The sequence below is a fragment of the Caenorhabditis elegans genome, chromosome V, assembly GCF_000002985.6.
Source record: "Caenorhabditis elegans chromosome V".
Taxonomy (NCBI): Eukaryota; Metazoa; Nematoda; class Chromadorea; order Rhabditida; family Rhabditidae; genus Caenorhabditis; species Caenorhabditis elegans.
The window spans coordinates 3,558,359-3,578,753 of NC_003283.11; the positions used below are offsets into that span (position 1 = coordinate 3,558,359).

Here is a 20,395-nt window from a genome sequence, read left to right on the forward strand (position 1 = left end):
AATTGAGCTTTGGCGTTCTTCCACGTGAAAGATCTTCATCTTTGCAGGGGGTTTAAGCGAACCAACGCGGGATGGTTATCTACTGTCACCTTCAAAATATTTGGAAAAATTGAAGATTTTTATGCCTTATGTGTTTTTGAAAAACTGTTCTAATGGAAATGAAAATGGATATGAAATGGATATGAAAAACTTTGTTGTATTTTTTTGCCCAGGAGTGTGATTGAGCCATGAAAACTTTGGAAAATACTAAAATATACATTTCCCACACATTCAAGCAGTATTCAGGATTTTTGGAAAAAAATTTTATCAAAATTTTTTTCATAAGGGCGACCCTTATGAAATTTTTGATATCAGTGGAAAATTTTTAGTTAAATTTTTTCTGAACTAAATTTTTTTTAAATTTTTGTTGTTTTCAAGCACAAATCACATTTCCGACTCAGCGTGATTTTTGTTTGTTTTTTACGACTTCTAATAAAAGCGAGAAAGAATTTCAAAAGAAGCTCCAAACTCAGATGGCAACGACACTCCGAACTAACGGTAGCGCGCACTCTTTACCGTAAATCCTCCTCATTTTCGAAATTATATTTTCACCATTTATTTTTCTTTTTCTTCGATTTTTCTTTGTTTTCTTCATCAATTCTTTGATTTTTCGGCAAAAATAATTATTTTCCGTATATTTATTGGTGTTTCAGCATTTTCGACGTTGACGCGAACGATTGGGATGGCACGGAAATGGCTGGAGGAGAGAAAGGAGAGAAATGCGATTTAAACTGGTTGGAATGACGTCGATGATGATCAAAGTGTATGTTCATAATAAAATATTTCAATGTAATATAAATTTTAAAAATTTTAGAAAATACGAGAAAATCTTCCCAACAACCCAACAGTACCCGACATTCTTTTGATGGAGCGATTCTTGATTGGAAAGTTCGAATTTGTCGTCGCTAAGCCCACACCATCTTGGCTCGGATCATGCTTTGCAAAGAGAATTAACCTTACAAAGTAAGTTTTAAAATCATAATTTTTTAGCTCCTTTGGAAAAAAATAGCGGTTCCTCTCAACTTTAACGTTAATTTTTTACAGAAAGATGCGGAATGATGTCAAACTCCTCGAGCTGTCGCCGATAGATGCTCATTTTCTACGTTACCGCCCATCTGATGCTGCTTAGAATCACCGAATCAACAATTCGACCAAGTGGCTGCTAATGATGGATCCAAGGAATCGGGAATCGAGACGAGGCTCACACTAAGCCGAAATATTAAATAATATTTATGTTTTTTTCCCTTTTTTCAGATTTATTTTTTCATTTTTCATGTTCAATAAACACAATTTTTCTCTTTTTGTATTAACATTTAATAACAAAAAGCAGTATTCCCGGTATATATGGACCTAATACAGAATCTACAAGAACCTGACGCAAACCTGACGTTTACCTGTTGCCGGCCCGCGGCGGCTTAGTGTCAACTTGACAGCGGGCCGCGATTTCATCTGCCAGTTGTTCTCTTCTCCATTCAGCAGCCAGCGGCCTGCTGGCAGGTTGCCACTAACCTGACGCGCTTTTGTGAAGGTGATGAGCCAGTAATCAATCGACAGGCAGTGGACAAGTTCAACCCCGGCTGAGGCAGATAGAATTGCTACAACGAAGGATCACCGGAAGACGGTCTGGAGCAAGACCGGAGCTCGGTGGAGCATTGAGAAAGAAAAAGGGGGCAGCTGGAGGGTGAACAAATTTTCCCATTTTTTAGTCTCCTTACGGTTCAATTACGGTCCGTTGACGGACCGGGAATCGAACCGTGAACTGTTCTTAAATTTGAGCCGTTCCCGGTCCGTGAACGGACCGTTTTGGGCACTTTCCGCTTTGCCTGTGTTATGGATTTTTGAAGGACCTAGTTTATGAAGCCAATAATTCCAGAATATTCAAACCACCGCCGTCGACTCTTCCAAGGCCATCAACACCGTTCTTGAGAGCCGCCAGCTTCAACGATTTGTAGTTGTGTGCTCAGAGGTACTTTTTCTCACTTTTAAGTCAAAAGTACTTCCAAAATAAAAATATACCTTTTCAGAACCCGTTCGTCTTCACCATCCGTGCCGACACCGCCTACTGTGGAGCCTCAAAGAATGGGCACAACTGTCACGCCTTTGCAATGTGATGCATGCAATTAATTTGGTGTCTGTATATTTTGAACCTTGTCAGAAATAAATATGAATTTGTGCATTACAATTGGAAATCAAAAACTAAAGTCTCACTTCTATCCGTAATGACACGAACTTTGTCATTTTCGATTTGAACTACAGTTCATTTTTTCCAACTTCTACGACTTTAAAGGCGCGCGCATTTATACAAAATGGTCCCGTCATTGGTCTCGCCACGCGCTCAACAAATCAATGGGATGCGCGTGGCGAGACCATTGCGCGAAAATGCGCGCGCCTTTAAAGTCGTAGAAGTTGGAAAAAAAATGCACTGTATCGATGTCTCGATTGAATAACGACATCACGGATTTCTGGCTTCCCTCATAAATTGAAATGGAAGAGTTTGCCGAACTAGGCCACTTTGGCTCGGCCATATCCGGAGTAGATTTACGGCGCGTTGCGTGTCGCGTCGCGGCTCAATTTTAGCTGTAAAACTAAATGTATTTGTCCGTGTGGAGTACACGACTTTCTTATCCGGCAGGCGATTGTCAATGGAGCGCGAAAAATTCAATGAGGAAGGTCAGAACCCCGTGCGACATTTTATGGATAATGGCTCGTGAAATTCAGTTTTATGAAATGTTCTCTAAACCCATCTTATCGCAGAATACACTGAGTGTGTGCGCACAAAGTTTTCCGCGGCCGGACTGTGGGCGACCTAGTTTGTCCTACCTAACAGCCACGTGGTGTCAGGTTGTCCCATCGCCCCACTGCACACGAAAGGCGGGAAAATATTTTTTTTAATTTGCGACGTCACAGCGCATTTCGAATAACTTTTTTTTAAAATTTAAGCTGTTTTTCTCAGAACTCTGTTTCAGTAATTTTTTGAAAAATTTTCACGGTAAATATGTTTACCTATTTAAACATGACATGAACTTCATTAAAGAAACATTTGCTCATAGTGATGTGCAATTTCATTTCGCAACTTCTTCTAAGAACAACTTTGAGTCAATCTTCTGATATGCCGTGTCTAATACTCTTCTATCAAATGGAAACACAAGATAATCGAATAAATAAATTTTGTGCAGGTAATCACGAACAAACGGATCTTCTCGAACCTGCCGTTCAGCTTCATAGCGGTTGCTCGATTTGTGAGTAGAATGGGCGGTTTCGGCAGCTACAAAAAAACGGACTCCGCAGTTTTGTAGGTCTTTTAAAAACATACTTAAAATATTTTTGTGGATTTTCTCTACTAGAGAACCTCGGACTCCTTGTTTTCTTAAAATGTCGGCGAGTCTTGCAGCCGATGAAACTCTCTCTTCGGTATCTGAGCCCATTGCCAGCAGCTCCCATTTCTCGATTCCCTGATGGAAGTTGCAATTCCTAAAATAAGTTAAATATCGAGTGAAAAAGATGACTGCCGCAGATTTTTCAATGATTTGTGTCTTTTAAGCTTATGCACAGACTAGGTTATTGCAAAAAATTTTCTTTCAACCCGCTGAAATTTTGATTTGAAACTTTCAATGCATTTTTTCACAAGCTTCAGTCATACATATTGAAATGTAAGAGTTTGCCGAATTAGGCCATTTGGACTCGGCCACGGTCGGGGTCGATTTACGGAGCGTCGCGTGTTGCGCTGCGGTTCAAAACCCACCAAGTAACTGGAGCAGCATGTGCCTCAATATGACCAATCTTTAATGTTTCATTCCGACTATTTTGTATATCGTAAAACGAATTGTAGATTTTTTCTACAACGCACCGCATATCGCTTCCACAATCATAGCACTCGTTTTTGCTGAACACACATACATATGTATAACAAAGTTTTGAAAATTGAAAGACCGACTTACTTAACGCATTTATTCAAGTATAATGACACAAAGCGGCGAAACGGATCCCGTACGAAAGCAAACCGAACCGTGTTCTTATCAATTTTCAAGACTTCTGATGGATTCAAAAAGTTGAATTCTTTGGTGCAGCTTCTAAAATCTTCATCGATATTAGAGAAAAATGCTTTCTAACGTTCACCTGTTACTTGTTGCCCAGGTGTCACTAAAACTGTTATTATCCGCCAAATACTGTGTTTCATTGTACAATAAACACATTAGATTTAGCGTTAATTGAGACATGGATTTGCTGATTTCACATGCTATGAGTTTATTATCAGGAGCCGTCTAAATTATGTTTATCATACTACGAAATCCAGAAGAATTTTAATTATACTCACAAAAAAGCTTGGTGCATAGCTGATGAATGGCTTTATAAAAGCTTTAGTGGAGATCTCTGGACAATTTTATTTATTTGTTTTGGTCATGTTCATGTTCATGTTCAAAAACGAACCTTCAGCGTTATCAACATTAAACCGTCTGGAAACAAAATAAAGCGATAATAGAACAAAAAGTGTCAGACCAAACCGATGTGTCAATTTGTGCATTTTCTTGAAGCCAATGCCGAAAATGCAGATGCTTACCTGCGTTTATAAAGCTCTTCTCAAGAGAAACCTGATTTTGCAGAAGCCTGGAAAATGAATTTGATTTTGATCTATCTGATCTGATCTCCCATTTCGCTAAAGAGAAACAGATCAAAAATGCATTTAGACGCTTTTTCAGTGTTTATAAATTTGGTGAGGTTTCAAGAAATGATCTAAAAGCGGTTTTTTTTCTAACTTTTGTCGAGTTTCTGAAACTTTATGATAAAGTTATTATTGCCTCGAAGAAGGAGCAGGGTATGTGGAGACTCACTGGGATGTGGAAAAAAACCAAGAATTCAGAAGTGTGAGCAGAATTTTTTACAGCTATTATCTGATTAACATTGAAAAAATTAATTGAACGCAAACCTGTTGGCCCTCTCCAAAAAGTCAGTTCAAAGCTAAATTTAGATACAAAAATCATCTTTGTATTCTCAATACTTATGGGGTTATTCAAGTAGTGTCGGAAAAATAAAAAGTGTAGAAAAATTACGTCACAACTGTATTCAAGTATATATAAACATGTATTTAAATACATTTGTGACGTTACAAATATATTTACTAGGGAACCGTCAGAAGGTGTCCATCGGGCTTGCATATGAGACCTATGCTATTCGATAGTGCATGTCATAAAACGGTTACTCGTGAATTTTTAGCGACAAAACTCCAGAACCAAGCTCACGTCGGGCTCTCAAAGATCCTAAAATAGCACTGTACGGAAGAACTTTAACGATCTAACGAGCAATTTTCCATATTCACTTTGGTAGCTTATATCTCCGTAGATAATTTTTTTTACAGAAAAGTCATCAACTAAAAAGTTGTTGATATTGTTGTAACACAGGTGATTCGCGAGTACGAGTTTTATGCTTCATCCGAAGTTCGCGCGTGCTTCGAATGGGTACTTGAAAACATGAGCAAAAATGGAGAAAAATGCTCGTCTTTGCGAACGAACGCGAGCATAAAGGAGGCATTGCGAAAACAATTTATGCTTCCTTTTTTTTTCAACCCCGCATTCCGGCATCCGCGCTTCCGCTCTTCATACTTTTCTCAATTAAAACTAAAAGACTGCTTAACAAATAATATTTATGACACAACAAGACATCAAACTAGTTCAAAAATCAAAAAAAAATGGGAGAACAACAAAAAGCTAGCTACAATGCGGGGGGGGGGGGGGAGGCAGACACGTTTATCAATGACATCGTCCATGCTCGGCGGCTCTCCGATTCATCCAATTGGGGCTCCATAGCTGAAGAGTTTGAAGATGAGCAAGTCGCCTGCTCCTCATCGTCATCTCTGGAGTTTGGATGGGAGTGTGCTGTTGATTCTGAAAAATTCGATTTGTTAAAATTATGGGTTAAAAAACTGATTACGTGGACAAATTGAGCACCAATTTCCGATTGTCGGTCTTCAATTGCAGCATGGAAGCGAGCAGTCGGATGGCCACCGCTACCGCCGGTACTTCCGGTTCCCAAGCCAATTCCATGTCCTCCAATCCTTTGTATTCACCTGCAAAATATACATAATTCTTGCTGTTATGTTGAAATTGTTAATACCGTCTTGTCCTTTGTCGTCTGATGGTGCTTTGCAGCCAGTGGTAAAAGCTCCCCGCGGTGGAGACAATACAGTGTGGGAACAGGATTACAGGTCGGACGAATCGACGCATCAACGTCGGAAATGCTGAAACACGAGTATATTTACGGAAAATAATTATTTTTGCCAAAAAAATCAAAGAATTGCTGAAGAAAACTATGAAAAATCGAAGAAAAAGAAAAAGAAATTGTGAAAAAATAATTTCGAAAATGAGGAGGATTTACGGTAAAGAGGGCGCGCACCGTTATTTCGGAGTGTCGTTGCCTTCTGCGTTTGGAGCTTCTTTTGAAATGCTTTCTCGCTCTTATATTGAAGTCGTAGAAAAGAAAAAAAATCACTTTGAGTCGTAAATGTGATTTGTGATTGAAACCAACAAATAATTGAAAAAAAATTGAGTTCAATAAAAATTTAATTAAAAATATTTTCCACTAATTTTAAAATTTTGATAAGGGTTTCCCTTATGAAAAATTATGGAAAAAAATTTGTATTCCAAAAAATTTCAATACTGCTGGATTCTGTAGAAAATGTAAATTTTAGTATTTTCCACAGTTTTCATGGCTCAATCATACTCCTGGGCAAAAAAATTCAACAGTCAATTTGGCTTGTTTATTGAAAGTCAGTACTTCCAAAATGTTCTAGCTCCGCAGGCAGCTGAAATATGAAAAAAAATGTCAACTAGAAAGTTGTTAGGAATGAAGTGATTGACAAATGACTTATTGTAACTTTTTGTTATCTCCGATGGTTGAGCAGATAGGAGCACCTAATTATGAGTAAAATATCACTAATTTTGCCTGATGATATCTCCGTACTCTGCACACAAAGCGAGAAACTATTAAACATGAAACATGTTCCATAACAACTTGAACAAGTGTGTAGTTGATAATTTTTTGATATCTTGCTTGCCCGATGTGAGACATGACTTCGAAAAACTGGCATAGTAGGTAGATCAGTTAGAGGGATAGAGGTTTTTACAGTTTCTTAGTTTTTGAAAGCACCACATTCAGCAAGAAAGTACATATATATCAGTGTTTATAAATTTGGTGAGGTTTCAAGAAATGATCTAAAAGCGGTTTTTTTTCTAACTTTTGTCGAGTTTCTGAAACTTTATGATAAAGTTATTATTGCCTCGAAGAAGGAGCAGGGTATGTGGAGACTCACTGGGATGTGGAAAAAAACCAAGAATTCAGAAGTGTGAGCAGAATTTTTTACAGCTATTATCTGATTAACATTGAAAAAATTAATTGAACGCAAACCTGTTGGCCCTCTCCAAAAAGTCAGTTCAAAGCTAAATTTAGATACAAAAATCATCTTTGTATTCTCAATACTTATGGGGTTATTCAAGTAGTGTCGGAAAAATAAAAAGTGTAGAAAAATTACGTCACAACTGTATTCAAGTATATATAAACATGTATTTAAATACATTTGTGACGTTACAAATATATTTACTAGGGAACCGTCAGAAGGTGTCCATCGGGCTTGCATATGAGACCTATGCTATTCGATAGTGCATGTCATAAAACGGTTACTCGTGAATTTTTAGCGACAAAACTCCAGAACCAAGCTCACGGCGGGCTCTCAAAGATCCTAAAATAGCACTGTACGGAAGAACTTTAACGATCTAACGAGCAATTTTCCATATTCACTTTGGTAGCTTATATCTCCGTAGATAATTTTTTTTACAGAAAAGTCATCAACTAAAAAGTTGTTGATACTGTTGTAAAGAACAAGTTTGTAGTTGAAAATTTTTTACCAAAAAAACTTTGTTTGAGATTGCGTGTCGACGGTCAGATGGGTAATTTGTGTTTTGTATTCTAATACTTCTCCCGTCCTGGTGGGGGCGTGTGTTGAACACAGTTTCCTGATCCTTTGATCGTGTGTGTTGTGGAATCTAAGGAAAACTTGGAGGCAGTCTGTCCCGTAAGATGACTGTACATAAACTGAATAATGACAAACTGAAAAACATGTTATTCACATGGAATTCTCTTATTTCTCAACAACCCTCATAATTTGATTTCGAGTACTAGACTAAAGTTTTTCATTAACATTTTGATTTGGAATACGTAGAGTAATTGGATGATTCAACCCTCTAAATTGGAAAAAATTAATTGAGCATTTTGATTTTACGATTTAATTTTTTCATTAATTTTTATTTTTTTATTAATGAACGTACGTTTAATCAAAAAGTACGTTTAATCAAAATTTATCCGCTTTTTCAAAAGAAGCGTAATGCTTCAAATTATTCAAATAGTGCTCTCTGAAATTTCTAACTGTTCCCTCAAAAAGTGCTACTCAGCAATCATAATTTTAAAAGTCGGCGAAAAACTTCTGCAGTTTTATTTTCTTTCAATGTTTTACTTGTTTTTTTTTCTGCAGAACCTGCAAAAATGTGTGCTTTTTCTCATAAATTCAACAAAATATTTGGCAATTTAACAGAAACTTCCAATAAAATTAAAAAAAAAAATCTCAAGAACAAAATTTCATGTAGCGAAAACCAAAAAATGTTTAGTCTAAATATAATTTCAATTTCAGTAAAAATGAGCTGGTTTAAAATACGTTTAAGTTTTGTTTCTCAAAATCTATCAGTATATAAAATTGGCAATTGTCTACAATTCTAGTATACTCAAAAACAGGTGGCATGCATATTTTCGGTGCAGTGCGTCGACAAAGTTGAGATCTGGCTTAAAATAGAAGAACTCAACCAACAACGTCATAAAGATGGCCGAATTGAATAGGTACCTACTATGCATATTGTTAGCGGCAAAACTCCAGAAGCAAGCTGACGGCGGGCTCTCAAAGATCCTGAAAATAGCACTTTAACGAAGCATTGGAGGGCCAATTTTCCAATTTCACTTTGGTAGCTGATATCTCCGCGGATAATTTTTTTACAGAAAAATCATCAATTGATAAGTTGTTGATATTGTTGTAAAGAACAAGTTTGTAGTTGAAAGTTTTTTACCAAAAAATTTTTTGTTTGAGATAAAACCTCGTGAAGTGCGGCAATTGATGTTGTTATTTTTACGCTGCTATTCCGTTTCTAATGTTTTTTTCTCAAACAAAATTTTTTTGGTAAAAAATTTTCAACTACAAACTTGTTCTTTCACAGGTGATTCGCAGTGTAAGCAAAATGCTTCGACGCACACAATGCTCGTGTTTGCGAAAATGTGCGCCACAGTGGCAAGCATAAAGGGCACAATGCGAACGCTCGCAATGTGCGCATTTTGTTTGGCCGTTATTCCCATCATTAAAGTGCTCATTTCTGTTAGTTTAAAGCTATTTTTGTTTGAGTTCTCTGTTTATTGACTGTTTTTTTGCTGATACTAACGTTTTTGAAAAACAAAACTGTTGATTTAGAAGGAACTTGTCAGATTTTGAAAATCATAAGGGTCCCCCCTTATGATATAAAATTTTTGATGAAATTTTTTTGTTTTGAAAATTTTTTCGAAAACATGTTGAACGTGTAGAAAATGATCAGTTTGATATTTTTCACAAGTGTGAGAGTTCACAATGAATGTTCAGCCAAGAAATCATGAAAAGTCTAGAGTTGGGTCATTGAAACATCGTATGTTTGAGAGCTCCTAACTTCCTTGAGACTTAAAATACACAACTTTTTTCAACTGATAAGTTGTCAGAAATGAACTGAACAACAAGTTATTAGTTGACCATATTTTTCTATCTTGCATGTTCGAGAAGATGGGCACAGTTGAATTAGAGCAAAACAGCACTGACTTCGACAAGCCCTATTTTGGCACATTACACATATAGGAAACATTTTTTATTTTTAAAACATTTTTCATAACTAGCTAAACAAATTTGTAGTTGATCGTTTTTTGATATCTTGTATGCCCAAGGATGCTCACAGCTTCAAAAACCTATACTATTTTTTGAACCCTACAATAAATAGTCATTTTCTCAGCTAAAAACTTTTTATCTAACGTTTAAATTGACACAAATAGAGTAAATATCATTTACTACTGTATCTGATGATTTAAAAGCAAGTTTTCAAAAAAAAATTTTTTTTTGGATTTTTGAAATTCATAAGGGTCCCCCTTTATGATCCGCTTTGAAAATCATAAGGGTCTCCCTTTATGAAATTTTTTTTTCGTGGAAACTTTTTTTTTCAAAAAAATTTTGATTGTGTTTAATTTTGTGCAAAAACATTATTTCAGCATGTTTCACAGTTTTAACCGCTCAATAACGTTCTTGTAGCAAAAAATATCGAAATCTTCCTGGATTTTTTAAATGAACACCTTACTTGTAACACAGTTTTTCTCCGTTGGCAGCAGGAATACAAAAAAGTCGTCAACTTGAAAGTTGTTTACAATGAAATGAATAACAAATTTTTAATTGACATTTTTTTTCCTATCTCGCATTGCTTCAAAGTTATAGTCCTCTCGTTTTGAGCCCAATATTACTGATTTTCAGTGATCATATCTAAATAAGGAACAAAGATAAAACGTTTATGTTTTATAATTGTAATAGATCATTTCAAGCTTAATAATTAGGTAATTGATCGCTTTTTAATATCTTTCTATCCTGAAAAGATGTACATCTCAGACGAAATTATGTATGTGGTTGAAGAGTTCAAGAAATGGAGGTTTTTCTCGTTGGAAACGCCTAGTTTGACGTTGAAATTTACATAAATAATCACTTTTGTACTTTTCTCAATATTTCAAAGTTGTTACAACTTTTTCAATAAAAAAAATTTTCCGAGAATTTTGAATTTTTTTTTGCAAAAATTGAAAAAAAATCCAAAGGGAAAATTTTCTTATGAAAATTTTCAAAAATTTTTACGAAATTTTTTTTTGAAAACTTTTCAAAATACGATCAGATCTTTCAGAAAAATGCGATGTCGGTTGTTTTTTTTCAGTTTGAACGTTCAGAACACGATTTCAGACGAACACCTGAGGCTTAGTAGAACCTCTAAGTTCAAAAAAGGCATTCACTTCGAATGCTCATATCTCCGTGGAAAAAATTATTATGACAAAGTGATTAACTACAAAGTTGTTTATCTTGAGTTAAAGTACAACTTTGTATTTAATTGTTTTTTATCAAAAAATTCGGTGGTTGAGATATACAGAGAGAAATGGAAAGAAAATACAAGAATGAAGTTGCGGCACTTCTCACAACTTTATCTCAACCACCAATTTTTTTGATAAAAAATGATCAACTACAAAGTTGTATTTTTAATTAAAATAAACAACTTTGTAGTTGATCACTTTGCCATAAAAATTTTTTCCACGAAGATATAAGCATCCAAAGTGAATGCGATTTTTGAACATAAGAGTTCTACTATACCTCCGGTTTTTGTCTCAGCTTGTGTGCTGAACATCCAAACTCAAAAAAACAACAAACATTGCAATTTTCTAAAACATCTAATAAAAATTTGAGAAGTTTTCAAAAAAAAAATTTCGAAAAAATTTTTGAAAATTTTCATAAGCCCCTTTTTTCAAGAAAATCCAAAAAAATTTTTTTCAAAAGTTGTCAAATATTTATCAGATATTGTAAAAATATGTTTCCCTAATTGTATATATGTACTTTCTTGCTGAATGTGGTGCTTTCAAAAACTAAGAAACTGTAAAAACCTCTATCCCTCTAACTGATCTACCTACTATGCCAGTTTTTCGAAGTCATGTCTCACATCGGGCAAGCAAGATATCAAAAAATTATCAACTACACACTTGTTCAAGTTGTTATGGAACATGTTTCATGTTTAATAGTTTCTCGCTTTGTGTGCAGAGTACGGAGATATCATCAGGCAAAATTAGTGATATTTTACTCATAATTAGGTGCTCCTATCTGCTCAACCATCGGAGATAACAAAAAGTTACAATAAGTCATTTGTCAATCACTTCATTCCTAACAACTTTCTAGTTGACATTTTTTTTCATATTTCAGCTGCCTGCGGAGCTAGAACATTTTGGAAGTACTGACTTTCAATAAACAAGCCAAATTGACTGTTGAATTTTTTTGCCCAGGAGTATGATTGAGCCATGAAAACTGTGGAAAATACTAAAATTTACATTTTCTACAGAATCCAGCAGTATTGAAATTTTTTGGAATACAAATTTTTTTCCATAATTTTTCATAAGGGAAACCCTTATCAAAATTTTAAAATTAGTGGAAAATATTTTTAATTAAATTTTTATTGAACTCAATTTTTTTTCAATTATTTGTTGGTTTCAATCACAAATCACATTTACGACTCAAAGTGATTTTTTTTCTTTTCTACGACTTCAATATAAGAGCGAGAAAGCATTTCAAAAGAAGCTCCAAACGCAGAAGGCAACGACACTCCGAAATAACGGTGCGCGCCCTCTTTACCGTAAATCCTCCTCATTTTCGAAATTATTTTTTCACAATTTCTTTTTCTTTTTCTTCGATTTTTCATAGTTTTCTTCAGCAATTCTTTGATTTTTTTGGCAAAAATAATTATTTTCCGTAAATATACTCGTGTTTCAGCATTTCCGACGTTGATGCGTCGATTCGTCCGACCTGTAATCCTGTTCCCACACTGTATTGTCTCCACCGCGGGGAGCTTTTACCACTGGCTGCAAAGCACCATCAGACGACAAAGGACAAGACGGTATTAACAATTTCAACATAACAGCAAGAATTATGTATATTTTGCAGGTGAATACAAAGGATTGGAGGACATGGAATTGGCTTGGGAACCGGAAGTACCGGCGGTAGCGGTGGCCATCCGACTGCTCGCTTCCATGCTGCAATTGAAGACCGACAATCGGAAATTGGTGCTCAATTTGTCCACGTAATCAGTTTTTTAACCCATAATTTTAACAAATCGAATTTTTCAGAATCAACAGCACACTCCCATCCAAACTCCAGAGATGACGATGAGGAGCAGGCGACTTGCTCATCTTCAAACTCTTCAGCTATGGAGCCCCAATTGGATGAATCGGAGAGCCGCCGAGCATGGACGATGTCATTGATAAACGTGTCTGCCTCCCCCCCCCCCCCCCGCATTGTAGCTAGCTTTTTGTTGTTCTCCCATTTTTTTTTGATTTTTGAACTAGTTTGATGTCTTGTTGTGTCATAAATATTATTTGTTAAGCAGTCTTTTAGTTTTAATTGAGAAAAGTATGAAGAGCGGAAGCGCGGATGCCGGAATGCGGGGTTGAAAAAAAAAGGAAGCATAAATTGTTTTCGCAATGCCTCCTTTATGCTCGCGTTCGTTCGCAAAGACGAGCATTTTTCTCCATTTTTGCTCATGTTTTCAAGTACCCATTCGAAGCACGCGCGAACTTCGGATGAAGCATAAAACTCGTACTCGCGAATCACCTGTGTTACAACAATATCAACAACTTTTTAGTTGATGACTTTTCTGTAAAAAAAATTATCTACGGAGATATAAGCTACCAAAGTGAATATGGAAAATTGCTCGTTAGATCGTTAAAGTTCTTCCGTACAGTGCTATTTTAGGATCTTTGAGAGCCCGACGTGAGCTTGGTTCTGGAGTTTTGTCGCTAAAAATTCACGAGTAACCGTTTTATGACATGCACTATCGAATAGCATAGGTCTCATATGCAAGCCCGATGGACACCTTCTGACGGTTCCCTAGTAAATATATTTGTAACGTCACAAATGTATTTAAATACATGTTTATATATACTTGAATACAGTTGTGACGTAATTTTTCTACACTTTTTATTTTTCCGACACTACTTGAATAACCCCATAAGTATTGAGAATACAAAGATGATTTTTGTATCTAAATTTAGCTTTGAACTGACTTTTTGGAGAGGGCCAACAGGTTTGCGTTCAATTAATTTTTTCAATGTTAATCAGATAATAGCTGTAAAAAATTCTGCTCACACTTCTGAATTCTTGGTTTTTTTCCACATCCCAGTGAGTCTCCACATACCCTGCTCCTTCTTCGAGGCAATAATAACTTTATCATAAAGTTTCAGAAACTCGACAAAAGTTAGAAAAAAAACCGCTTTTAGATCATTTCTTGAAACCTCACCAAATTTATAAACACTGAAAAAGCGTCTAAATGCATTTTTGATCTGTTTCTCTTTAGCGAAATGGGAGATCAGATCAGATAGATCAAAATCAAATTCATTTTCCAGGCTTCTGCAAAATCAGGTTTCTCTTGAGAAGAGCTTTATAAACGCAGGTAAGCATCTGCATTTTCGGCATTGGCTTCAAGAAAATGCACAAATTGACACATCGGTTTGGTCTGACACTTTTTGTTCTATTATCGCTTTATTTTGTTTCCAGACGGTTTAATGTTGATAACGCTGAAGGTTCGTTTTTGAACATGAACATGAACATGACCAAAACAAATAAATAAAATTGTCCAGAGATCTCCACTAAAGCTTTTATAAAGCCATTCATCAGCTATGCACCAAGCTTTTTTGTGAGTATAATTAAAATTCTTCTGGATTTCGTAGTATGATAAACATAATTTAGACGGCTCCTGATAATAAACTCATAGCATGTGAAATCAGCAAATCCATGTCTCAATTAACGCTAAATCTAATGTGTTTATTGTACAATGAAACACAGTATTTGGCGGATAATAACAGTTTTAGTGACACCTGGGCAACAAGTAACAGGTGAACGTTAGAAAGCATTTTTCTCTAATATCGATGAAGATTTTAGAAGCTGCACCAAAGAATTCAACTTTTTGAATCCATCAGAAGTCTTGAAAATTGATAAGAACACGGTTCGGTTTGCTTTCGTACGGGATCCGTTTCGCCGCTTTGTGTCATTATACTTGAATAAATGCGTTAAGTAAGTCGGTCTTTCAATTTTCAAAACTTTGTTATACATATGTGTGTTCAGCAAAAACGAGTGCTATGATTGTGGAAGCGATATGCGGTGCGTTGTAGAAAAAATCTACAATTCGTTTTACGATATACAAAATAGTCGGAATGAAACATTAAAGATTGGTCATATTGAGGCACATGCTGCTCCAGTTACTTGGTGGGTTTTGAACCGCAGCGCAACACGCGACGCTCCGTAAATCGACCCCGACCGTGACCGAGTCCAAATGGCCAAATTCGGCAAACATACATTTCAATATTTATGCCTGAAGCTTGTGAAAAAATGCATTGAAAGTGTTTTTCAGGGGGTTGAAAGCAAATTTTTTGCAATAACCTAGTCTGAGCATGAGCTTAAAAGACACAAATCATTGAAAAATCTGCGGCAGTCATCTTTTTCACTCGATATTTAACTTATTTTAGGAATTGCAACTTCCATCAGGGAATCGAGAAATGGGAGCTGCTGGCAATGGGCTCAGATACCGAAGAGAGAGTTTCATCGGCTGCAAGACTCGCCGACATTTTAAGAAAACAAGGAGTCCGAGGTTCTCTAGTAGAGAAAATCCACAAAAATATTTTAAGTATGTTTTTAAAAGACCTACAAAACTGCGGAGTCCGTTTTTTTGTAGCTGCCGAAACCGCCCATTCTACTCACAAATCGAGCAACCGCTATGAAGCTGAACGGCAGGTTCGAGAAGATCCGTTTGTTCGTGGTTACCTGCACAAAATTTATTTATTCGATTATCTTGTGTTTCCATTTGATAGAAGGGTATTAGACACGGCATATCAGAAGATTGACTCAAAGTTGTTCTTAGAAGAAGTTGCGAAATGAAATTGCACATCACTATGAGCAAATGTTTCTTTAATGAAGTTCATGTCATGTTTAAATAGGTAAACATATTTACCGTGAAAATTTTTCAAAAAATTACTGAAACAGAGTTCTGAGAAAAACAAATCGGTGCTTAAATTGAAAAAAAAAGTTATTCGAAATGCGCTGTGACGTCGCAAATAAAAAAAAAATTTTCCCGCCTTTCGTGTGCAGTGGGGCGATGGGACAACCTGACACCATGTGGCTGTTAGGTAGGACAAACTAGGTCGCCCACAGTCCGGCCGCGGAAAACTTTGTGCGCACACACACTCAGTGTATTCTGCGATAGGATGGGTTTAGAGAACATTTCATAAAATTGAATTTCACGAGCCATTATCCATAAAATGTCGCACGGGGTTCTGACCTTCCTCATTGAATTTTTCGCGCTCCATTGACAACCGGACAACGCATAGGAAAGTCTTGTACTCCACACGGACAAATACATTTAGTTTTACAGCTAAAATCGAGCCGCGACGCGACACGCAACGCGCCGTAAATCTACTCCAGATATGGCCGAGCCAAAGTGGCCTAGTTCGGCAAACTCTTCCATTTCAATTTATAAGGGAAGCCAGAAATCCGTGATGTCGTTATTCAATCGAGAGATCGATACAGTGCATTTTTTTCCAACTTCTACGACTTTAAAAGCGCGCGCATTTTCGCGCAATGGTCTCGCCACGCGCATCCCATTGATCTGTTGAGCGCGTGGCGAGACCAATGACGGGACCATTTTGTATAAATGCGCGCGCCTTTAAAGTCGTAGAAGTTGGAAAAAAAAATGAACTGTAGTTCAAATCGAAAATGACAAAGTTCGTGTCATTACGGATAGAAGTGAGACTTTAGTTTTTGATTTCCAATTGTAATGCACAAATTCATATTTATTTCTGACAAGGTTCAAAATATACAGACACCAAATTAATTGCATGCATCACATTGCAAAGGCGTGACAGTTGTGCCCATTCTTTGAGGCTCCACAGTAGGCGGTGTCGGCACGGATGGTGAAGACGAACGGGTTCTGAAAAGGTATATTTTTATTTTGGAAGTACTTTTGACTTAAAAGTGAGAAAAAGTACCTCTGAGCACACAACTACAAATCGTTGAAGCTGGCGGCTCTCAAGAACGGTGTTGATGGCCTTGGAAGAGTCGACGGCGGTGGTTTGAGTATTCTGGAATTATTGGCTTCATAAACTAGGTCCTTAAAAAATTCATTACAGTGTATTTTTTTCTACACTTCTACGACTTTAAAGGAGGACGCATTTATGCGAAATGGTTCCGCCAAGCGCTCCAAAAACCAATGGATGGCGCGTGGTGAGACCATTTCGCATAAATACACCCTCCTTTAAAGTCGTAGAAGTTTAGAAAGAGCACTGTATCATATACCTCCAGAATGATCTTCTTCAGCTCCGGGGTGTTGCACATCACATCCTGGTCTCCTGCAGCGATTCCGAAGAACTCTGGTTTTTCTGGCAGGGATCTGAAACCTCACTTCTAGACATTTCTAGGCCTCACACTGTACCTCTTCTTTCTTCCACCACATCCACAGGCAGGTGGTGGTGGCGGTGCACCACATCCACACCCACCTCCACCTCCCATGCCGAAGAGGCCTGGACATGCAGCAGTAATAGAGACGATGGCGAGAAGGATGAGAAGGGAGGATTGCATGATGTTCTAAGATCACTTGTTTCGATGTTTCGATGAATGATCCTTATATACCCCCAGCCAAGTGACGTCACACACCTTAATTACACTTGAGAACTTTGCAGAAAGTGAAGATTTTTCATAAACTAGCACCCTTTTTTGTCGCATTTTGATGATCGGATCATTTTTTGTTCTCAAAGTGATGTTCTGAAGGGCGTTGGTGTTTGGTTTGATGATTTGCGGAGGCTAAAGACATCCGGAACAAATCGGAGGGCTATAATTGCTGAAGAGGGCCCGCACGTGGCGACAGAGTGCCCCCCGTTTGATCTACGTCGATCTACGAGAATCGCGGGAATTTAGACGCAGACTTCTCAACTGATATTGCATGAAGTCGCATTTTTTTGGGCGAAAAATTTCCACATTTTTTGTAGATCAAACCATAAAGTGACTACCTGACACCACGTGGGCACGGATTTCTTGCTGGCCGCATAAATTGAAATGGAAGAGTTTGCCGAACTAGGCCATATTGGCTCGGCCATATCTGGCGGTAGATTTACGGTGCGTTGCGTGTCGCGTTGCGGCTCGATTTTAGTTGTAAAATGAAAAGTATTTGTCCGTGTGGAGTGCACGACTTTCCTATGCGTTGTCCAGTTGTCAATGGAGCGCGAAAAGTTCAATGAGGAAGGCCAGAGCCCCAGTGCTTCCTCACTGAACTTTTTGCGCTCCATTGACAATGGCCAACGCGCGGAAAAGTCGCATGTACTCCACACGGACAAATAAATTAAGTTTTACAACTAAAATCGAGCCGCGACGCGACACGCAGCGCACCGTGTGGCTGAGCTATATGGCCGAACCGAAATGGCCTAGTTCGGCAAACTCTTCTATTTCAAAATATGAGGGAGCCTAGAAATCCGTGTATAATTGAAGGAATAGGTTTTGTTTTGTGTCTACAAATGCCAGCTGCTGCCAACAAGAATTTGTTTTGGGAAACAATCGAATTCTAAGAAATTCAGTTAACATTTGTTTTGATTCTATCCTTCCTTATTTTTCAACCCGACTGGCAATGAGTTCCTTGCAAGAATATTGTCTCTATCTCTCCAATTTTCCAAATGTTCAAAATCCGAAACGTTCTTGTGTTGTTGGCAAGGACTGGCCTATACCTCCCACGCAATTACCGCCGTACTTGTATCATTTCACATATTAGGCGGTTACTGTATTCTGCTCAAGACCCCACCGCAAATGGCATCTTATCGATGGCCATTGTTTAATTTACATTTTTGGTGAGTTCTACAAAATTGAAAAAACTGTTTTTTTTTAAATTTCGCTCTAGGACATGTTTCGTGGATATTCTGCTCGGTGCGCTTGTGACCCCCTATTTATTTTTTTCCGGCTCTGGCTTGGTTCACAGTTGGGCTATTGAGCCTGCTGGGGGTGCCTGATTCTGTTCAAGTTGGCCTAGCATCCGTGTTTGTGTACTGTGAGCGACGAAAAGAAACAGCGAAATGTTCGCTTTTTTTTTTCTAAAAAAGGCAAAAAAATTGAGGATAGGCCGCGCTGCACACGAAAATGCAATCGCGCTCTAACGTCAAAGCTCCGCTCCTACAAGTTGGGTCTCGTTAGGTATCGGCGGTAAAACCGTAGTTTCAAAAAATTTCAACTATTTTCGTCGATTTCCAAACATGGTGTCAAGATGTTCCATAGCGACTTGATCTACAAAAAATAAGGGAAATTTTTCCACAGAAAAATTACCTCATCACACTCTAAACCATGCGAATTCAATTAAGAAATGTGCGTCTAAATTACCGAAGCGATTATTTTTTATTTCATAAAACTGTTCAGCATAATCAAATATACCAGAAAATACCAAACAACATACTCTAGCTTGTACGGAAGTTTATTTTAAAAAATTTCAAAACTTAACCAAAAGCTGTTATATTCAAAAATTCAAAAGTACGGTAAAATGGTATGGAGTCATTCTTTTTTATTTCATAAAACTGTTCAGCATAACTAAGTATACCAGAAAATACTAAACAACATGTTGTTAATTAAAAAAGACATTTTTTAGCAGTTTTTCTTCAGATTTTATTACGGACACACTAAATCCTGAGAATGCGTATTGCGCAACACATTTGACGCGCAAAATATCTCGTAGCGAAAACTACAGTAACTCTTTAAATGACTACTGTAATGCTTGTGTCGATTTACGGGTTTGATTGTGTCATCACTGTCACTGTTCGAAAATAAAATCATTTCGAAAATCGAGCCCGTAAATCGACACAAGCGCTACAGTAGTCATTCGAAGGATTACTGTAGTTTTCGCTACGAAATATTTTGCGCGTCAATTGTGCTGCGCAATACGCATTCTCAGGATGTAGTGTTCCAGAAATATCTAAAATATAAATTTATTTAAAAAAATAAATTTTTAGCAGTAAAATTGAATTTTTTTAATTGTATTAAACATTTTAATAATATTTTATTATTGAACTAGAGGTTGTTTCATGAAATAATTTGAAATAATTTTTTTTTTCAATTTTTTCGAAAAAAGGTAATTATTTTTGAATTTCTGACGATAATTTAGCGATTTCTGGCTTGAATCACCTTTTTCTTTCAAATTTTCAGACTTTTTTTCCGGAAAAAAAGTAAAATCATCGATTTTTACGCCAAATTTTTTTTTCTAGTGGTATTTTTTTTCTAGTGGTATCAATTTTCCTTCACGCAAAAAATATCTGAAAATTAGATGAACGGTGTTTTAAGTGTTTTAAATCGAAAAATCAAAACAAAAACAATTAATTTTGACAGAAAATGGGAAAAAGTCAAAACGTTTCATTTATTTGCGCAGGAATTCGAAATTAATTCATCCACTTTTCTTATATACTTGCAAAATTCTTTTTAAAAAATCATTAAAAAATTGAGATAAAAAGTTTT

At 36.8% G+C, this 20,395-nt stretch overlaps 6 protein-coding genes and 1 pseudogene across 10 annotated transcripts; 4 read left to right on the forward strand and 3 right to left on the reverse strand.

Annotated features, from left to right (window-relative positions):
• Nucleotides 1-685: 685 nt before the first annotated feature.
• On the forward strand, nt 686-1,333 carry T24A6.1 (GNAT family N-acetyltransferase; the record flags this gene model as incomplete). Of its 2 annotated transcripts, NM_001322534.2 has the most annotated exons (3): nt 686-800; nt 854-1,002; nt 1,084-1,333. In NM_001322534.2, 3 exons carry the CDS (start codon nt 759-761, stop codon nt 1,166-1,168), a joined length of 276 nt encoding a protein of 91 aa, NP_001309661.1. The 2 variants fall into 2 exon arrangements, with proteins under 2 accessions (NP_001309661.1, NP_001309662.1); NM_001322535.3 differs by lacking the exons at nt 686-800; nt 854-1,002 and having other exon boundaries at nt 1,088-1,168.
• Nucleotides 1,334-1,912: 579 nt separating this feature from the next.
• On the forward strand, nt 1,913-2,150 carry grl-32 (annotated as a pseudogene). The gene is made up of 2 exons: nt 1,913-2,005; nt 2,064-2,150. Coding segments are annotated over exons 1-2 (180 nt in total).
• Nucleotides 2,151-3,101: 951 nt separating this feature from the next.
• Nucleotides 3,102-4,566, reverse strand: T24A6.16 (LisH domain-containing protein; the record flags this gene model as incomplete). Of its 2 annotated transcripts, NM_071601.3 has the most annotated exons (7): nt 3,102-3,304; nt 3,353-3,510; nt 3,782-3,922; nt 3,978-4,109; nt 4,156-4,301; nt 4,355-4,410; nt 4,468-4,566. In NM_071601.3, 7 exons carry the CDS (start codon nt 4,559-4,561, stop codon nt 3,102-3,104), a joined length of 930 nt encoding a protein of 309 aa, NP_504002.2. The 2 variants fall into 2 exon arrangements, with proteins under 2 accessions (NP_504002.2, NP_001309660.1); NM_001322536.1 differs by lacking the exons at nt 3,782-3,922; nt 3,978-4,109; nt 4,156-4,301; nt 4,355-4,410; nt 4,468-4,566 and having other exon boundaries at nt 3,353-3,464.
• A 1,315-nt stretch (nt 4,567-5,881) lies between these two features.
• Nucleotides 5,882-6,077, reverse strand: T24A6.17 (UBC core domain-containing protein; the record flags this gene model as incomplete). The annotated part of the gene is made up of 2 exons (NM_071602.3): nt 5,882-5,918; nt 5,965-6,077. 2 exons carry the CDS (start codon nt 6,075-6,077, stop codon nt 5,882-5,884), a joined length of 150 nt encoding a protein of 49 aa, NP_504003.3.
• A 6,559-nt stretch (nt 6,078-12,636) lies between these two features.
• On the forward strand, nt 12,637-13,252 carry F40C5.2 (UBC core domain-containing protein). Its single transcript, NM_071603.3, has 3 exons — nt 12,637-12,767; nt 12,815-12,950; nt 12,997-13,252. The coding sequence occupies exons 2-3, from the start codon at nt 12,838-12,840 to the stop codon at nt 13,031-13,033; spliced, it is 150 nt and encodes a 49-aa protein (NP_504004.2). The 5' UTR covers nt 12,637-12,767; nt 12,815-12,837; the 3' UTR covers nt 13,034-13,252.
• Nucleotides 13,253-14,349: 1,097 nt separating this feature from the next.
• Nucleotides 14,350-15,799, forward strand: F40C5.1 (Transposase; the record flags this gene model as incomplete). Of its 2 annotated transcripts, NM_071604.3 has the most annotated exons (7): nt 14,350-14,448; nt 14,506-14,561; nt 14,615-14,760; nt 14,807-14,938; nt 14,990-15,130; nt 15,391-15,548; nt 15,597-15,799. In NM_071604.3, 7 exons carry the CDS (start codon nt 14,355-14,357, stop codon nt 15,797-15,799), a joined length of 930 nt encoding a protein of 309 aa, NP_504005.2. The 2 variants fall into 2 exon arrangements, with proteins under 2 accessions (NP_504005.2, NP_001309644.1); NM_001322537.1 differs by lacking the exons at nt 14,350-14,448; nt 14,506-14,561; nt 14,615-14,760; nt 14,807-14,938; nt 14,990-15,130 and having other exon boundaries at nt 15,437-15,548.
• Nucleotides 15,800-16,696: 897 nt separating this feature from the next.
• grl-27 (Ground-like domain-containing protein) lies at nt 16,697-17,501 on the reverse strand. Its single transcript, NM_071605.6, has 4 exons — nt 17,349-17,501; nt 17,213-17,306; nt 16,906-16,998; nt 16,697-16,847 (listed from the first exon to the last, which is right to left on the reverse strand). The coding sequence occupies exons 1-4, from the start codon at nt 17,492-17,494 to the stop codon at nt 16,761-16,763; spliced, it is 420 nt and encodes a 139-aa protein (NP_504006.1). The 5' UTR covers nt 17,495-17,501; the 3' UTR covers nt 16,697-16,760.
• Nucleotides 17,502-20,395: the final 2,894 nt, after the last annotated feature.

Coding starts and splice junctions, on each gene's coding strand:
- F40C5.2 (NM_071603.3), top strand. CDS start 12,838: ATGGAATTGGCTTGGGAACCGGAAGTACCGGCGGTAGCGGTGGCCATC. Junction 12,951..12,996: donor TTGGTGCTCAATTTGTCCAC/GTAATCAGTTTT, acceptor CGAATTTTTCAG/AATCAACAGCACACTCCCAT.
- grl-27 (NM_071605.6), bottom strand. CDS start 17,494: ATGCAATCCTCCCTTCTCATCCTTCTCGCCATCGTCTCTATTACTGCT. Junction 17,307..17,348: donor TGTGGTGGAAGAAAGAAGAG/GTACAGTGTGAG, acceptor GTGAGGTTTCAG/ATCCCTGCCAGAAAAACCAG. Junction 16,999..17,212: donor TGAAGAAGATCATTCTGGAG/GTATATGATACA, acceptor CAATAATTCCAG/AATACTCAAACCACCGCCGT.